Source organism: Schistocerca piceifrons, chromosome X, assembly GCF_021461385.2.
Source record: "Schistocerca piceifrons isolate TAMUIC-IGC-003096 chromosome X, iqSchPice1.1, whole genome shotgun sequence".
NCBI lineage: Eukaryota > Metazoa > Arthropoda > Insecta > Orthoptera > Acrididae > Schistocerca > Schistocerca piceifrons.
Window position 1 is genome coordinate 649,948,320 of NC_060149.1, and position 18,922 is coordinate 649,967,241.

Here is an 18,922-nt window from a genome sequence, read left to right on the forward strand (position 1 = left end):
CCAAGATTAACCATGGTGTTGGGTGTGCCTTTGTACTTGGTGATGATCCTTTCCAATATCGGCTTCTTGACCAGCACTTTTTTTTTACCACGGAGCTTGTACGCCTTTTATCAGGTCATCCAGTACCTCTGGCCACGAGGGCTTCCAAATCGACATCTGTTCAGATTCTCTCTGTGCTCTTCAGCACCTTCTCACGGCTGTACTCAGTCCACCCTTTAGTACAATGGATGCAAGAATGCCCGCACTCGCTTACTGCGGGTTCCAGGGAATGAGGCTGCTGATGCTGCAGCAAAACCTGCAGCTCTCCTCCATCTGCCTGCTTGTCATTCAGTTCCTTCAGATGATCTTCATATCTCTGTCATTTGGCATGTGCTAGCACTTTGGAGTGCGCAATGGTCTTCTCACCAGGGGAACAAAGTCTGGGTCATTAAACCTCTCCCAGTAGCATAATCAACTTTGTCTCGGCCCTCACAACATGAGGTGGTCATTTTAGCCCAATTGCATGCAGGACATTTTCATTTTAGTCACCACCATTTATTAAGTGGCGACCCTGCTCCACTCTGCGCCTACTGCTCTCAACCCTTGACGTGCACCACTTTCCGATCCAGTGCCCATTTTTTAACTGTTTAAATTACGTCTATGTTTTCAGACTACTTTTTCAGATGTTTTAGCGGATTACACGCATTCTGTGAATCGTGTCCTGCTTTTTATTCACCACAGCGGCATGGTGAAGCTAATTTGATCTCCCCCTTCCCCCCCCACCCCCCACCCACCCCCACGGGGACCTCCACCATCTCAATGATGTTTTGAGAAATTTTCCATCTATCGAAATCGTGCAACAAGATGACAAGCAACAGGTGGTGCTAACACAAATCAAATTGTTTTTAATGATTCTATCCTTTCCTCACTGCCATTGGACTCATGTGCAAGCATAATCCAATAGAATTTTAATGCCCATTGTCCTCACCTTGCTGAACTGAAATACTTGCTTTCACTGTACTTAGTGGTTCGCATAGCTCTTCAGGAAACCTAATTTCACCCAATGTATTCACCAGTTTTGTGTAGTTATTGAGTCTATTATTACAGTAGCACTTGTGATAACTTCTGTTGACTGAACACCACTAAGGAAACGGTGGGCATACACTTACGAACAAATACTGAATTTGCCATTTGCAACGTTTTCAATACCACAAAAATGTGATTATATTGTTATTGTCAGCCATCTGGTGATGCACTTTGCCTAAGCATTGCATCCACCATTTCCTCATCACCTTACATGTGTGGATTTTCTATGGCTCCCTCCCAGCCTTCACTCAGAATTTTGTATCTGGGCAATCTGTCAGAGTCTAAGTCTGTAATTCATACAGGGTAAAGGTATCCCAGAAGGCTGTCGTGAATGTGACCCTCTTATTAATAGCAAATTAACAGATTCGTGGAAGCAATGGGATCTAGTCTCACCACTCTTATATACTGATGACTTCTGCATCTGCTATAGTTCTTCTAACATGAGTCACCAAGTGATAGTGTTATGAGGAAACCAGAATGTTGGGCACATACACATGCTTCCAATTTACCACTACCAAAGCTTGTACTGTTTATTTTTGCCAACTTAGAACTGTTCATCCACAGTTAACTTTACCTACATAATGATATGTTTAATGTGGTAGAAACATGTATCTTCTTAGAACTCGTATTTTATGACAGGTAAACATGGTTACAGGTTAAGCAGATGTGCCAGTTAAAACTTAGTGTCTTCTTCTGCCTCAGTAATGCCACCAGGGGTGTGAGTCATCCCACTATTTTCCTGCTTTACAGAGCTCTCGTTTTACCATATTTAGATCACAGATGCCTGCTTAATGGATCAACACTGCAGTCAGCACTGAGACTCCTAGATCTGATTCACCATTGTGGGATCAGACTTGCATCTGGTGCCTTCTGAATGAGCCTTGTGGGCAGCCTACTGGTAGATACATGGATTTCCTCTGCATGGGTCAGGTGCCACCAATTACTCCTCAAGTTGCTACACTCACCCATAACCAGCCAGAACATCTGAACTGACACCTTCTGATGCCTGACACAAAATAAGATGTTGAGAAAAGTGGCCTCAGTAGGGATTCTTGCTATTAAATTGGTTGCAGTCAATCAGTTCAGATTTTTGCTTACCCTTAGTCAATCCTCTCACTATTTCACATTCACAAACACTCCCATGGTGCATGCCTTACCCACAAATTTGGGATCATTATATGGCCCAAATGACTTGATAGAATGCTTGGTTTTTCACCAGTTGCTGTTCATTGTACTTGCAGAGTATCCCTATTAAAAAAAAAATATATATATATATATATATATATATATATATATAAAAAATAGAGGGAAATATTCCACGTGGGAAAAATATATCTAAAAAGAAAGATGATGAAACTTACCAAACAAAAGCGCTGGCAGGTCGATAGACACACAAACATACACACAAAATTCTAGCTTTCGCAACCAATGGTTGCCTTGTCAGGAAAGAGGGAAGGAGAAGGAAAGACAAAAGGATATGGGTTTTAAGGGAGAGGGTAAGGAGTCATTCCAATCCCGGGATTGGAATGACTCCTTACCCTCTCCCTTAAAACCCATATCCTTTTGTCTTTCCTTCTCCTTCCCTCTTTCCTGACGAGGCAACCATTGGTTGCGAAAGCTAGAATTTTGTGTGTATGTTTGTGTTTGTTTGTGTGTCTATCGACCTGCCAGCGCTTTTGTTTGGTATATATATATATATATATATATATATATATATATATGACTCAAGAGTTTGAAGACTGGACAGGCTAGTCCTTCACATGCACCAGGACCAGTGAGCAACACTCCCTTCCTAGTGGATGCATTGCGTTTATGACAGTGTTCCAGTGTTCTTCACTAAGGCTGCACACAATCAAATGACTCTTTCCTCATCTGCAGTGTGTCCATGAATAACCAACAATCTATAGCCCACTGTTACTCCCAGCATCCATTAGTAATGCAGATACAAAATCCCATCTTCTTCCTTTATGACAGTGGAATTTCTTTTGTCCCCCCAGTCACATTAGGATACCAGGCAGTTGACCTGTGGATCAGCTCGCCTAGGATTCACTGGAAATAATGATATTGGGATTCAACATGCGTGAAAAATCACTTCAGACTCTTAGTGGCACGGAACAGTTAAGACTGTCACGGCAACAATCAATATGTTACTGATTGTAAAGAGAGTATGTGATGGTCTTCTCTTTGGCCATCTCATCAGGAATCCACAGTTGTCTGCTGCCTTCGTATTGGTCACACCAGTCTGACCCATACAGTGTACAACAAACTGCCCCACTTTGTTGTAGCTGTGACGTTCTGTCCTTCACCCATATCCTTACCTTTGAGCAGACAGCATACCTTTACCTGGAAGTTTGTGATGTGGTCCTTCTGGTTGCCAGACAGGGGAAGAGGGTCACCTACCACTGATATTTTTAGCCCCAGATTTTCCAGCTGCCCTCACATAGAGGGCTGGTCCAACTCATGACATGACATCCCAACTCAGTTTTGATATTACTTTGAGTCTTAATGTCTTCTTTAAAAAGTTTTAGTACTCTTCATATTAGATAGCCTACCTGTTGACTCAGTAGACATTGTACAATTGGTGGGGCAAGCCTAGTTGGGTGGTGGTGCGCCGTCCTCTGCGTGTGACAAGCCACAGTGTTTGTGGCCCCCCCCCCCCCCCCCCCCCCCCGTGACTCATAATTTATTGTTTCGCAAATTTTCTTCTATCTCCGTTTGATTGTGATTTAAAATTAAATGATTTTCTACCATGTTTCTGACATACCCAGCATAGGTTGAGCAGATTTCGATCTTTGAGCTTTTTTTCATTTTGGATGATATTTATAGAGATAGGCTGTTCTATGGGTCAACCAAGAAGTGTGCCAAGATAGGCTGCGCAGTTGTGATAAGCACTTTGTCCGGATGGCACAGTGGTTAATGTAACTCCCTAGTAAGCAGGAGATCACAGGTTTGAATCTCATTCCAGCATGCATTTTCACTGGTTGCTGCTGATTCTGCATAAAGTCTCGGTGCAGCTGACTTCAGTAGTTCCTACCCTTGCCTTTGCCCCTTCCCCCTTCCCTTACTCTCCTCTCTACCTTCAATTTACATGACTTCCTACATCTACAATTGAACTGCTCTTCAGCGATAACAACACTAAGTGTGAAGCCTGATCACATCAAGAGCTGAAGAAGTTATCAGAATTCCACTTCTCGTGACATTAAAAATTGTGAATTTCTTTCTTTCATGTTAAAAAAAAAATCACAACATAAACTAAACCTTGTCTACTTTTTCTTGATGTGTATACTCTTAATAATAATGGAATAGTGATCTATGTTTAAATATATTGTATTCCATGCTTTCTGAACAAAACTTGAAAATACAACAAATTTTTTTTAAAAAAGCAGTCAATGTTTTTAGAAATCATTTATCTAAAACTAAGAAATGTGCTTTTGAGTGGCTCGAAATCTGTGCAGCAAATGAGGTACCAATTGAGAATTTTAGAGAGTACTAGAAGTTATTTGTCTGATGGATTATGCAAACTGTACAGTCTGCTGTTGTGCGGCATGGAGGGACTGATGATCATTGCAGTTTGCTCCCTTAAAACCCCATAATTCATCCATCCATCCAATGGGAAATTAATTAAGCTGTCACACCAATAGGATATGCAGAGAAATGAACTTGTCACTTAGTGTAAAAGAGCTTGAGTGAACAAATGATGTCTCCTTGGAGCTCTTAAAGTCATCAGATACCATCTTTGTTACTGATGTGCTATGTACGGTTCAACAAAGCATTGACATTTGCAAATGTTGGAATTTTCACACAATGTGGTCGAAGTACAAGCCCCCAGTCCCTACATCTTTGCAGAAGGTTGTGGGCTGGTGCTTCAAGTGCATAAGCAGATCTTTCTGGATTATCATGTTTAATAATTTGTGTGTTCCTCAGTTATTACCATATTTCTTTGCTATTGGAATGACTTTCTGAACTGTATATCAAAAGACCATTAGGGATTTTGTCAGAGATTAACCTTGCTGAACTAAATGTGGGAAAATGTCTCATTTCTCTAAAGGACTGTTCTAGATGAAAGTGACTACTGAAGTGACCCATATAAGTTGTGGATGGAAATAGTACACCAGAATACATTTTTAAATGTAGACCATACTACATTTTATGGGAGCAAAGTTATTAAACACTGATCTCACTGGTGAGTTGAAACAAGGGGTCTGATCAGTTGCACATATGTTTCCCATGAAAGCATCTTCAGAAAATGACCTCCTAATGAAGTCTTATCTGTTTGTGAACCACATGCAGTCCTGTAGATATCTGAGCAAATGTCTTGACAGACATTATTTTACTGTCATCTTTTCTTACCTAAGTGTCCTTCAGGCTATTGGGCAGATGTATCCAACAGATGTGAGATAAACTTGTTACGCAACAAAGACATGAAGAAATGGGTCTCCGTACCCTCTATGCCAGAGTCCATCATTTGGAAAAGAGCGCAAAAACATTAGCCCAATACGAAGGCCCCTTCCATTATATTTCAACACTGAATGTTGAAGTAGAGTATGAAGGAAAATATGAAGCTAAAAGTGGCAAGCAAATAGTTGCACTTTCTCAGTTCTGTGTGGTGAACTTCATACAGCCACTGCAGTAGGAAGAAGTATCCTGTGTGCAGTTGGAAGGCACTACTAGTTTTCACTGCTTGTGACACTGCATTTAAATATCACACACTGAGACCTTGTCTACTTTTGACATTAACAAGATAGAATGTTATATTTTTCAAGGCTGTGCTCACTGCTTTACATAATGACCAGATGTGTTGATACAAATTTAGAAATATGACTTGTTGTCCATACTTCTCTCTGGATTGGTGGGAGAGGGCAGGGGGTGATTTTAATGTGTTTTTAAGAATGGGTAGTTCTTCCAATTTTTCTCTGTAATCTGCTTGAAAATTTTCGGCCAAAAAAGTGTTTTTAAAATACCTAAAGTGCAACAAGAACGTGACATCCCTATAAATTAGACAATGGGTCTTTCATAGTCAAACGAAGAGTGAGATATGGACAAATAGGGTATAAAATTGAACCGCATGATGTCTAGTTTTACAAAAAAGAGTTTGTTGCCTTTAAGGTAATCAGGGCAATTAAAAAACATATAGTGATTTGAGGGAAAATTGAAATATTCTAAGAACAGCCTCTGCTACCTGTGTGTATGAAGTGTCAAAAACTTCATCTCTTCAAGACCTAGCCATTTCACGTGCAGAAAGTTGTATTGGTGTGATATTTAACTGTCAAAATGGCTTCCTTCAATCCAAGTACTAACTTCAGGACATTTCGAAGAGAGATGATGGTAGGAAAGTGGTTTTGTAAATGTGTCTATGATAAAACCTCAGTATTGTTCCAGTATTGGGAGGTTGTCCAGCAATGTTGAAGGCAGAGGACCAACAATAGGAGAGGTCACCCAGAGTACTGAATGACCTGAAAAAGTGGTTTGAAAATTATTGGCAGACATTGACCTTCCCCTGACTCAGTCTCGCTGTGTTTGCAACCGCCAAATGTTTTCAAATCTTTTGGTATGGTGTGCAGATAACAGCAGGATTTGTAAGCTGCTGGCAGATAACAATATGTCTGTCGATGACTGTGGAAAACTGTGTGCAAGATGCTATCAATCAGTGATTGGTCATCGTGTTCCTACTCAAGCGAAGTGCAACAGAATGGAATTGGAACAAATTCTGTCTGCCTTTACTGACTTGTAATGTGCAGAAAAGCATCTTCTTATGTTATTCCATGAGTTTACCAAGCTCATGGAGTAATCCAAACAAAGCAATAAGAGATAATTTGTGACTTCGACAAATTTTTGAAGTATTCAAGCAGCTGCCAAGCAATCTTGTGGATGCTGTCGTCATCATCATGGTCGCAAAAAAGTTGCTGTTGATTAATGTCAAACTTCTGCTTGATATTTGAACACAAATCCTGCAAGTTGCTTCTAATTTTCTCAAGAAGCACACCTATCCAACAAGTACCCAATGTGTTGTGTGAAACCAGCAGAGGCTTGCAGAAGTGGCTGCAAAAGTTTCTAAAGTTTGCACCAGTACAGACAATATTATGCAAAGGGTAGGTTGCTACTCACTATATTGTGGAAATGTTGAGTTGCAGACAGGAACAACAAAAAGACTGCTAAACAATTAAGCTGTCAGCCAAAATGTCTTCTGAATGAGACACTATCGATACGTGCTCTGAAATGTCAGGATGCATGAAAAAGCATCATAAACAAAGCACCAATAACTATGGTGGACTTCCTGTTGCGATCAGTAGTGCGTTCGCCACTTAAGTTATGTTGTGAACAAAACTTGAAAATAAAAAGTAAAAAAATCGAAAATGGTCAAATGTATCATGAAAGTAACAAATAAAATAGTACAGTAACAAATAAAATAGAAAACATTTGAAGCACCTTTGACTGATGCTTGAAGTAATGTATAGAAGATGAGATGCTGATTGAGAATTTTAAGATAGTGTTTAACCTATAATCTTAGCATTTTAAAGAGTAGTAGAGGATGTTTGTCTGATGTATTATGTAGTCCATGCAGTCTGCTGTTGTGTGGCCTCGACATATTTCTGTCATCTGTGTCCAAAGATGTAAAAAGTTCCAACAAGTTTTCAGTCTAAAAAATGTGTAGATAGTGAATCCTTCAAATATTGGGAAAGAGGGGACACAAGAAATAATGTTTACTTTACAAGTGCTGTAGTTGTCACTGTGCTTGCTCCACTCACTTTTCCTGATAGAAAGAAATGTGATTTTGAGCATAATGCAAAGGCACATCAAATGTTTCTCTAATCTGTTTTATTTCATAGTTTTAGACAAATGAGTTCACAAAAAGTTTGGCTACTTTGTTTCAAAAAAAAAAAAAAAAATTTAATAACCCTGATAACCACATAGTTAGGAACTCTAATATAGAGATATTTAGAAGACTGCGGATAACAGCTGTCAGACTGATGAAGTGGTCTTGGACTTCAGGAACACAGTTTTACTCTATTATTTCATATGGTACACAATTACAGAATCTCTGATTGTGTATGTGGCAGTACCAAGAATTCCTTGTAAAGTAGAACCCAGTATTTCTTTATTGACAGAAAAGCCATTATCAAAAAAGACAATGAGATGGATTGTACTTTGTATGAAGTGTAAAACCATTTACACACTTAACAGTGTGTGTAAATTACTGAATGGACAGTATTAGCAGTTTTAAGATCTTACACACACACACACACACACACACACACACACACACACACACACACACACACACACGAGTTTTTAAACCTATTGTATTAAGATGATTTAAGATGTGAATTTAGTAGCAGTTATTTTTTAAAGAATGTTTGTCTTCTTTAACAGGAAGCTCTCTCACACCATGATTTCACTAAATTTCATCCATTAAAACCACGTCTCTTAGAAGTGGTCGACAAAATGTTGGCTGAAGACATTGCTAATTTGATGGCAATGATTCCTCATGAAGAAGTTACGCATCCAATTGAGCCACATGTGAAAGGTATTATTTGTCAAACATTATTTTACCTTTTAAAAACTTTTGATTGCTGAAGTGAAATGGAGGGAAAGAAGATTGTGCAAAGCTGAGAATTTTTTGATAAAATTGTACAAACTTTAGCACATTTCCTTCAGAAGCCTTAAAACTATTAATGGTATGGAGATTAATATTATTTTCTCATTTAGACTGACTCGGATTGGATTTGAGAGGAAAGAGAGAAGAGTATGTAGGACCTGCCATGGTAATAAAAGCAAAACTGGACTCTTGTTGGAGCCATTGAACAATAAAGGTGTTATGGAATATGTAAAGTTTCAATAGATTAACAGAAGTATGCCAGGATGCCAAAATTGATTGTTCATTCGTCAATAAATCTCTATTTGCAGGAGTGCAAAGTACAGGTATAATGTCAAAGGTGTTGGTTGAGAGAAGCTGTGTACCATCCAGATTTGCTATTATAATTTTTTCTTAAGTAGGTCATCTACAGTTGCAAGCATAAAAGTGAATCTCTAAACTACAAGTCTCAAATATTTATAGAAACATCAAAGATTTCAGCTGTGTCGCCACAAGGTAGTAGACAAGCGATGGCATGCAGTGGGGCAAGTGTTTATTTGTGTGAACAGTGTTAGGAAAAGGATAGATTGCTATTTGCCATAAAGATGACGTGTTTGGTTTATGATAGTGAAACAATTACTGTTATCAAAAATGGAAGTATGAATCTGTTTTTAAGCATTCAGAAGCCCTTGAAAAGTGGAAGGTATCACTTTTAAGTGGTCTGCAATGAAATTTTTTGTAAAAATTGGCAGTGAATATGCTAAATATGAATTCAGACACATGAATCACATAGCAGGTTTTGCCACTTTATCCAATGATTCAACCAGAATGATAGTGGAAAATGCACCATGCTGACAATATATATTGAAAATTCCCCAACCACATTCATATTTATAATCTTTCACACAGCTCTTCACAGAAAGTGTCCCTGTAAACCATAACAGACATTGCGTCACTATATTCCTTGTTTCCAGGTATCTCAAATGCTGTTTAAAATTATGGTTTCATTTCTTTAAAAACTGTGGTAGCTTCAATATATTAGACAACAAAAAGTATCACCATAGACCACATAACAATACCTGTGAGTTGAAATTTCACAGTATGACCTCTGTTTCTTAGACAGATGATTCTATCTCAATCAAATTGTGATACTGTATTGTACTCTTTAATACTGGCAAGGCCTACTGAAACTTACTTTCGTGTTTCTACATCATTCGTGGTAGTGTTTCAGTGAGGCATGTGAAGCAATAGTGAAGTCTCTTTTTCCCTCAAATCTTAATTTAGCAAATGTCCTGAAGTGGTACCTAATGGAGAAGGAGGGGTGCAGTGATCTTCTGCACACTGAGATCAGGGGTGACCTCTGTTCCAGTAAATATACTGAAATAGGCAGCACTTCTTCATTAGCAAAGGTAATGATCACTGTCTAGAAGTATTATTTACTGTTAAGAGTACTAATCATAATGCTCTGCAGAAATTACATTATTTTGATCTATTACAGTGCTCACCTGTTTAGTACCAGATATGGAACTTGGTGATCGACAGGTCCCACTGGGGGGTAGCTCAGTATACTCTTTACAGTCCAGACCTCACAGTCTGATTTTTATTTTCCATGAAGGCAAAAGAACAGCATGTGCTTTGCAAGTCATAACGTGCAGGTTACTGACAGACTAGTAGAATGATCAGTAATCATGTGATGTGCTCCAGTGTTTAAGATACTTAAAGCACAAAGCTATGTATTGTCATGGTGATAGTGTTAATAATGGTGTTTGTAGGATGAAATACTCTTTGTATTCCAGTAACTATTATATTTAACTGTTCTCTCAATAGTAATAATCACAATCAAGAACAATGCTAGCAAATATGTACAAAAAATAATCACACGAATGAAGATAAAAAAAAAAAAAGACTTTGAATTAGTCTGCAACAGCAGGACCATACGGTGCCTAATAACTGTACTTATTAAAAAGTTAACGTGCAATTTAAAAATAAAATGCAGAACAGTATCTTCATTGTTAAATTTTGTTGTGTGGTGGTGCACTAGTCTACATCTGTTGGTAGCTACCCGCTTCTGTAACTTTCATTATATCAGTATGATTACGTATGCATTCAGTGGATACTTACTTGTCCTGAAAATTTTTAAGATTCCTGTCATTTGTCAATGTTCTTGTTGACATGCATTTTCACCACCATTGTCATGAACAATACCTCATTTATTACTTACAGTGCACAGTTTTGCCCTAGCTAAATTTCTTTTTTTTTTTTTTTTTTTTTTTTTTTTTTCCAGTTCAGTTCAGTTCAGTTCAGTGCCTCATCATTATAGTTTATACTTACTGTAATAATTATTGGTATTTTAGCATCTTAGAATCAGATGATTTTTATATATGCAATTAAAACACTAGAATGCCTATTTAGAAAAAATTGTGTACAAAGAATGGATTGCTTGATATTCAAATGAAATCATTAAATATCACTTGTTACACAGGTGGAATATTTGAAGGTGTTGAGGATAAAGTTAGTCCATTTGGATACAAGAAAGGAGAAGGAGTAGATGCAGGCTCAGGAGAACCAGAGTGGATTGTGAATAAGGAGAGAAGCAAGTATGATGAATTGTTCCGAAGTCTGGGACCAGTTGATGGAAAGCTTTCAGGTTCAGGTAAGTAACAAATTTAAAATATTTCAATTGTCAATTCATTAGATTTTTCATCGTATGCTAAGAGATTTCATGGCTGAATTTATTCTTTATGCACTGTATGTGTTGGTGCGCAGAGAGAAAAGTAAGGACAGACTGGGAGGTATGACATCGGGTAGACTTTTCCAATTATTACAATTTTGTATCTTAAGTAAAGATGAATAAATTAATTTGGCAAACCAGCCTTGTATATGCTGAGACAGAATAGCAACTGTGACCTCAATTTACAGAATTTCTGTGGTGTGCTCTTCTCCTTAGGTGGACTTGTTTGTTACAGCTCTTACATTAGAACGTACCTCAACTTAATTTTAAAAAAATGTTCCATCACTAGAATAAGAATATTTCTTAGAATGTATCATAAGTTTGTTTGTTAACATTCCATTACTTATGGAGTGTTCCAGCAGTTTTTGCCCCATTTAGTAATTTAACTTATTAATTCAAATTCTCCAGCAGAATCTGTTCTAAGCTTTCATTTCTTTCAACAAAAAGGCTTTTTGCTTACTTTTGTTTCCTTCCAATTTAAAGTCTATGTAAAGTGTGCTTTTTCAAGGAATTTCAGGTAGCCTTCACAGTAAGTGCTTCATCCAGCAGTAATGCAATATGGGACACCCTCTCCGAGGAAATTAATATGCACTAGAAAAGATTCATCCATAGAACTTATAAAGCTTCACTTCAAAGTTTATTCTGAAAACATTGTACTCCCTTAGGCACATATTACATCAGCATTTAAACTTTACTTTTGCAAATACAGATGTGATCTGTTTGTTTGCCCCATAGGAGCAATGGTTACTGAAATGTTCAGCAAACTCCACAGGGGGATACTTAAACCAATGTCATACAGCTCAAAAAGAGTAATATTAAAATTTTGAAAACGCAGTGTAGGATATGCTGTATGAAACCCCTAATCATTTCTATATAGTGTTGCATCGGAATTGTGATGCTAAAATTGCAGAAATGTTGGTGACAGAGGCAAATGAGCACCATTCGCAAGTGAAATGGTTCTGACAGTTTAGTCACCATACTCATTACCACGTACTTTATTTTAGAAGCAAGCATATATGAATTACTCCGTACCAAATAACAAATGTGAAATCTGTGCTTCAGACTCTTTGCTGTACCAAACAGCATATCCCACTCAGGGATGTATGAAGAGTCCAACACAGGTAATTCATGCCAGCAAACTACTGAATGGGACATGGTAGTCTTGCCAGTATTATGTGCTTGGCTATATTAAGTGTCCAGTATAAGACATGGATTCATTTGTGTGCCCCACATAGTAATTTATGCCTTGCAAGTGACTGAATGAAAATAGTTGACAGTGACCAGTCTTTGTCAGTGAAAGAATGCCATTGTTAAACAGTCACACGCTCCTGTATGGAGAGCATAGAAATAGGCATCCCCGGCATTGAGAAGAAACTGAAAGAATTGAAAGCAGATAAGACAGCAGGTCAAGACAGAATCCCAGTTAAGTTTTACAGAGCATACTCTTTAGCATAGGCTGCTTACTTACCTCGCATTTATCGCAGATTGCTCGCCCAGTGCAAAGTCCCAAGCAACTGGAAAAAGCTTAGGCAGTTTCTGTTTATAAGAAGGGTAAAAGAATAGACTCACAAAGTTACAGACCTGTGTCCTTAATATTGGTATGCTCCAGAATTGTTGAACATATTCTAAATTTGAAGATAATAAATTTCTTTGAGATAGAAAAGCTTTTGTCCACAGATTAGCATGGATTTAGAAAGTGTTGCTCACGCAAGACTTTGCCTTGTTGTTGCATATCATCATGTGAACTACAGATGAATGGCAACAGGCAGATTCCATATTCCTACAGTTCTGGACAGCATTTGACTGGAGCCTGTTAATGAAGGTCTGAGCATATGGAATAACTTCCCAGATATCTCAAAGCCTTCTTAAGTAATAGAAAACACATGACCAGTTATGAGAACACGAGAAGACTGTTTTTGTCAGAGCAGTCCTACTCTTAATGAGTGTGCCTCTGACTATAGAGAGAGATTGTAGGTCTTTTGAAAGTGTCCTTATTTCACATCCAGGAAGAACAAGGGCATGCTTAGAGTCTGAAAACTGGTAAGACACTGCAAAATATAATCTTTTTTGTTGTTTCAACTAAGTCTTGGCAGACTACAGGTCTCCTGGAAAAGAGTACTGCAAACCACTACTAATTACACAAGGGTTTGGTAATGAGCAAAAATTGAGTGCACATCCCAGTATAACTCCAGGAAATTCAGGGGCAAGAAGAATAGCACACTCGTGGAACATCATACAAAGAGTAATTGCGGACTTTGTGAAAACAGTGGCTTTCATTCAGTCATTTAGCACTCCAGCAGTGAATGAAAACATTAGGGTGTTACCTATTGTGAATACCATGTATTACTATAATTGTCAAAACACTAAAACTGCATGAAAGGCAAAGAAAGATGCAGTAAATGAATATTAGCTACTTAAGAGGTGAGACACAATGTACCTCCCCACATGCAGTTTGCCTAAATTGTGTTGGTGACCACTTGGTGTAGTGTTAGGAGTGTCTTGTGTTCACCAGTGGAAAAAAAAAATTAAGGATTGAGAAACAGAAGCTCAGAAAATATCTTACTCAGAATCAAGGAAAGTAGCAACCTCCTCCCACTCCCCCCTTCCGCCTTCCACTGCAGCTCCATCCCTCATCTTGTGTGTGCTAAGTTATTTACTTCAATTGTGAAGAAAACTGTCATTAAGGTGTGTAGTGTTGTACAAACGTAAGATGATACTATCCCCAATATTATTTTTGTGAATGATTTAAACAATAAGAGAGTTAAGACATATGAGCAGTAAATAGTAATGACAATTGAATGTCGAATAATTTCTCACTCAGGCAAGCTAGTCAACCATTGCTGAAGAGAACAGTAAGGAAACAGCAAAATGATTCATCAAAAGAGACTAGGTACCAAGTAAAATTGGAAGTTGAGATGAGGAATAAGAAAGACAAAGAAAAAATTGAATTATTGTGGGTTCTGACCGTGTCACTTCCCCTAAGCACTGTGTAACCAATAGTTAATAATTAACCCACTTGTTGTTCTACATCTACATGATTACTCTGCAATTCACATTTAAGTGCTTGGCAGAGGGTTCATCGAACCACAATCATACTATCTCTACCATTCCACTCCCAAACAGCGCGCGGGAAAAACGAACACCTAAACCTTTCTGTTCGAGCTCTGATTCCTCTTATTTTATTTTGATGATCATCCCTACCTATGTAGGTTGGGCTCAACAAAATATTTTCGCATTCAGAAAAGAAAGTTGGTGACTGAAATTTCGTAAATAGATCTTGCTGCGATGAAAAACGTCTTTGCTTTAATGACTTCCATCCCAACTCACGTATCATATCTGCCACACTCTCTCCCCTATTACGTGATAATACAAAACGAGCTGCCCTTTTTTGCACCCTTTCGATGTCCTCTGTCAATCCCACCTGGTAAGGATCCCACACCGCGCAACAATATTCTAACAGAGGATGAATGAGTGTAGTGTAAGCTGTCTCTTTAGTGGACTTGTTGCATCTTGTAAGTGTCCTGCCAATGAAACGCAACCTTTGGCTCGCCTTCCCTGCAATATTATCTATGTGGTCTTTCCAACTGAAGTTGTTCATAATTTTAACACCCAGGTACTTCATTGAATTGACAGCCTTGAGAATTGTACTATTTATCGAGTAATCGAATTCCAACGGATTTCTTTTGGAACTCATGTGGATCACCTCACACTTTTCGTTATTTAGTGTGAACTGCCACCTGCCACACCATACAGCAATCTTTTCTAAATCGCTTTGCAACTGATACTGGTCTTCGGATGACCTGACTAGACGGTAAATTACGGCATCATCTGCGAACAATCTAAGAGAACTGCTCAGATTTTCACCCAGGTCATTTATATAGATCAGGAGCAGCAGAGGTCCCAGGATGCTTCCCTGGGGAGCACCTGATACCACTTCAATTTTACTCGATGACTTACCATCTATTACTATGAGCTGCGACCTTCCTGACAGGAAATCACGAATCCAGTTGCACAACTGAGACGATACCCCATAGGCCCGCAGCTTGATTAGAAGTCGCTTGTAAGGAACAGTGTCAAAAGCTTTCCGGAAATCTAGAAATACGGAATCAACTTGAGATCCCCTGTCGATAGCGGCCATTACTTCGTGTGAATAAAGAGCTAGCTGCGTTGCACAAGAACGATGTTTTCTGAAACCATGCTGATTACGTATCAATAGATCGTTCCCTTTGAGGTGATTCATAATGTTTGAATACAATATATGCTCCAAAACCCTACTGCAAACCGACGTCAATGGTATAGGTCTGTAGTTCGATGGATTACTCCTACTGCCCTTCTTAAACACTGGTGCGACCTGCGCAATTTTCCAATCTGTAGGTGCAGATCTATCGGTGAGCGAGCGGTTGTATATGATTGCTAAGTAGGGAGCTATTGTATCAGCGTAATCTGAAAGGAACCTAATCGGTATACAATCTGGACCTGAAGACTTGCCCGTATCAAGCGATTTGAGTTGCTTCGCAACCCCTAAGGTATCTACTTCTAAGAAACTCATGCTAGCAGCTGTTCGTGTTTCAAATTCTGGAATATTCCATTCGTCTTCCCTGGTGAAGGAATTTCGGAAAACTGCGCTCAATAACTCCGCTTTAGCGGCAGAGTCGACGGTAACAGTACCATCGGCACTGTGCAGCGAAGGTATTGACTGCGTCTTGCCGCTTGTGAACTTACATATGACCAGAATTTCTTTGGATTTTCTACCAAATTTTGAGACAATGTTTCGTTGGGGAACCTATTAAAGGCATCTCGCATTGAAGTCCGTGCCAAATTTCGCGTGTCTGTAAATTTTAGCCAATCTTCAGGATTTCACATTCTTCTGAACTTCGCATGCTTTTTCCGTTGCCTCTGCAACAGCGTTCGGACGTGTTTTGTGTACCATGGGGGATCAGTTCCATCTCTTACTAATTTATGAGGTATGAATCTCTCATTTGCTGATGCTACTATATCTTTGAATTTGAGCCACATCTCGTCTACATTTGCATAGTCAGTTCGGAAGGAATGGAGATTGTTTCTTAGGAAGGCTTCTAGTGACACTTTATCTGCTTTTTTAAATAAAATTATTTTGCATTTGTTTCTGGTGGATTTGGAAGAAACGGTATTGAGCCTAGCTACAGCGACCTTGTGATCACTAATCCCTGTATCAGTCATGATGCTCTCTATTAGCTCTGGATTGTTTGTGGCTTAGAGGTCAAGTGTGTTTTCGCAACCATTTACCATTCACGTGGATTTGTGGACTAACTGCTCAAAATAATTTTCGGAGAAAGCATTTAGGACAATCTCGGAAGATGTTTTCTGCCTACCACCAGTTTTGAACAAGTATTTTTGCCAACATATCGAGGGAAGGTTGAAGTCCCCACCAACTATAACCGTATGAGTGGGGTATTTATATGTTAAGAGACTCAAATTTTCTCTGAACTGTTCAGCAACTATATCATTGGAGTCTGGGGGTCGGTAGAAGGAGCCAATTATTGACTTAGTTCAGCTGAAGTATAACCTCCACCCATACCAATTCGCACGAAGTATCTACTTCAACTTCACTACAAGATAAACCACAACTGACAGACACAAACACTCCACGACCAATTCTGCCTAATCTATCTTTCCTGAACACCGTCTGAGACTTCGTAAAAATTTCTGCAGAACTTATTTCAGATTTTAGCCACCTTACTGTACCTTGTTATAAAATTGTTGGAGGTTTCCCCATAACAGTTTCGTGATGTATTGCCTGTTGGTGTGCGTTTGGGGATCTTAGACCAAAGGTTGTGTAGTGACCCCAAAATGAGTGCCAACAGGCAACACATCACCTGTTATTGCTATAGGTCTACATTTTCACATATTCGTTGTATCTCTCGACTTTATGTTCTTAAATGATTTACCTTCTTTTGCCCCAACTTTGTTCTGTTTCTATTTGTCTCCAGAGGAAGGAACATAATAAATTCCAAAATTGTAATTTCCTATTTTTTTTATGTTACTGTCAGCTGTACCTCCACTTCTTCCCACTAGCCTAAGTGTAATTTGACTTTTCATCCACAGTTTAAACTAATTCAAATCTATTTCTAATTCTGTTAATTTTTTTCACAGTGGCAAAGAAAGCTATGGTTGCATCCAAATTGCCAAATCAGGTATTGGGCAAGATCTGGAAGTTATCAGATATAGACAAGGATGGTTTCCTGGATGCAGATGAATTTGCATTGGCTATGCATTTGATTGATATCAAAGTTGACGGTCATAGTCTACCAACTGAACTTCCTGACCACTTGGTGCCTCCGTCAAAACGCAGCTCTTAGCATTGTGGACAGAATCAAATTGAAGAAAGATAGTTACTGATTTTAAAGTACTGGTTAAGAGCTGGACAATATATTTATATACAAATCAGATGTTATTATTTTGCGTGTATACTTCGTGTATCATGAAACATATGCAAACCTATAATGCACAAAATTTGTATACTCTTTCGCAAAGAGTTTTGATGTGGATATTTCTGTCAAAAATACACACTGATTCAAAAACTAAAATTTTATAGACAGACAGAAATCAGAATGTGTGTTTATGATGTTTGTATGTATCATTCCATTCCATTCCACCCACCACCACCACCACCAAAATAATGTGTGTGTGTGTGTGTGTGTGTGTGTGTGTGTGTGTGTTTTGGTGATGGGTGGGTCAAGTTTAAATTATGTGCTCATTGTTGTAGTTACCTGTATGCTATAGACATTAAAGCCAAATGCCATGCCACTCAGACCAGATGCTACTGCCCGCATGCAGTTTTAAACAAAATTTCTGAAACAATACAAATTCAGAATAATTTGTTGTAAATACATGGATGCATTCAACATTATGCTCTGTTTGTTAGCTATTAAATCTTTAATGAGTGTAAAATATGATGTATATTTGTTTCATTGAAGCTTTTACTGATGTATTTCAGTAATAAGATTTTGTGATTCCTTTGTTTGTGAGTAAATTCATTGTTATTCCTAGTCAGTTGAATGAAAAACTATATTCCTATCAGTCCTGTGTATTTTAATCTTAAATGGCAGCTGTTTGTGTCAACTCATATTTTTCATAGTCAATATTTCTAAGAAATAGGTTTTTAAATATGAACCAAAAGTGTCAAATTATATGAAATTTCAAAAACCGAATGTGATTACCTCTTCCTTTAATACATGAGCTTGAAGAAATATCTTAACCCATTTATGCCAGCAAAACTTTTTTTTTTCAAAAAATGTTAAATATTTTGCACAAAATGGATGCAAATTAAGTTGTTGTAGATGGGAATTTAATAGAATTTTGTATTTATTTTTTACTTCTTTTTAAAAGCAGATTTCCTTGTGAAAGAACAATAGGCGCATAGGCATATATTTTTATCAGCATTTCTATAAAACAGTTCTTTAATCTTTTGTGTGGTTGCTAGTAAAACATGTTACCATGAAGGGCAGCATTAAACTCTGGCATTTAGTAGAAACTTTTTACTGACAAAGGCGGCATCCTGTTTTTTTAAATAT

At 38.2% G+C, this 18,922-nt stretch overlaps 1 protein-coding gene across 1 annotated transcript in view; it reads left to right on the forward strand.

The window, feature by feature from the left end:
* The window catches only part of LOC124721426 (EH domain-containing protein 3-like), a 35,850-nt gene extending 17,294 nt beyond the window's left edge, over nt 1–18,556 (forward strand). Inside the window, exons 4-6 of the mRNA XM_047246400.1 lie at nt 8,437–8,590; nt 11,121–11,291; nt 17,502–18,556. Of these exons, the coding sequence (XP_047102356.1) occupies nt 8,437–8,590; nt 11,121–11,291; nt 17,502–17,707 (531 nt within the window). The 3' untranslated portion in view covers nt 17,708–18,556. The remainder of the gene's footprint in view (nt 1–8,436; nt 8,591–11,120; nt 11,292–17,501) is intronic.
* Nucleotides 18,557–18,922: the final 366 nt, after the last annotated feature.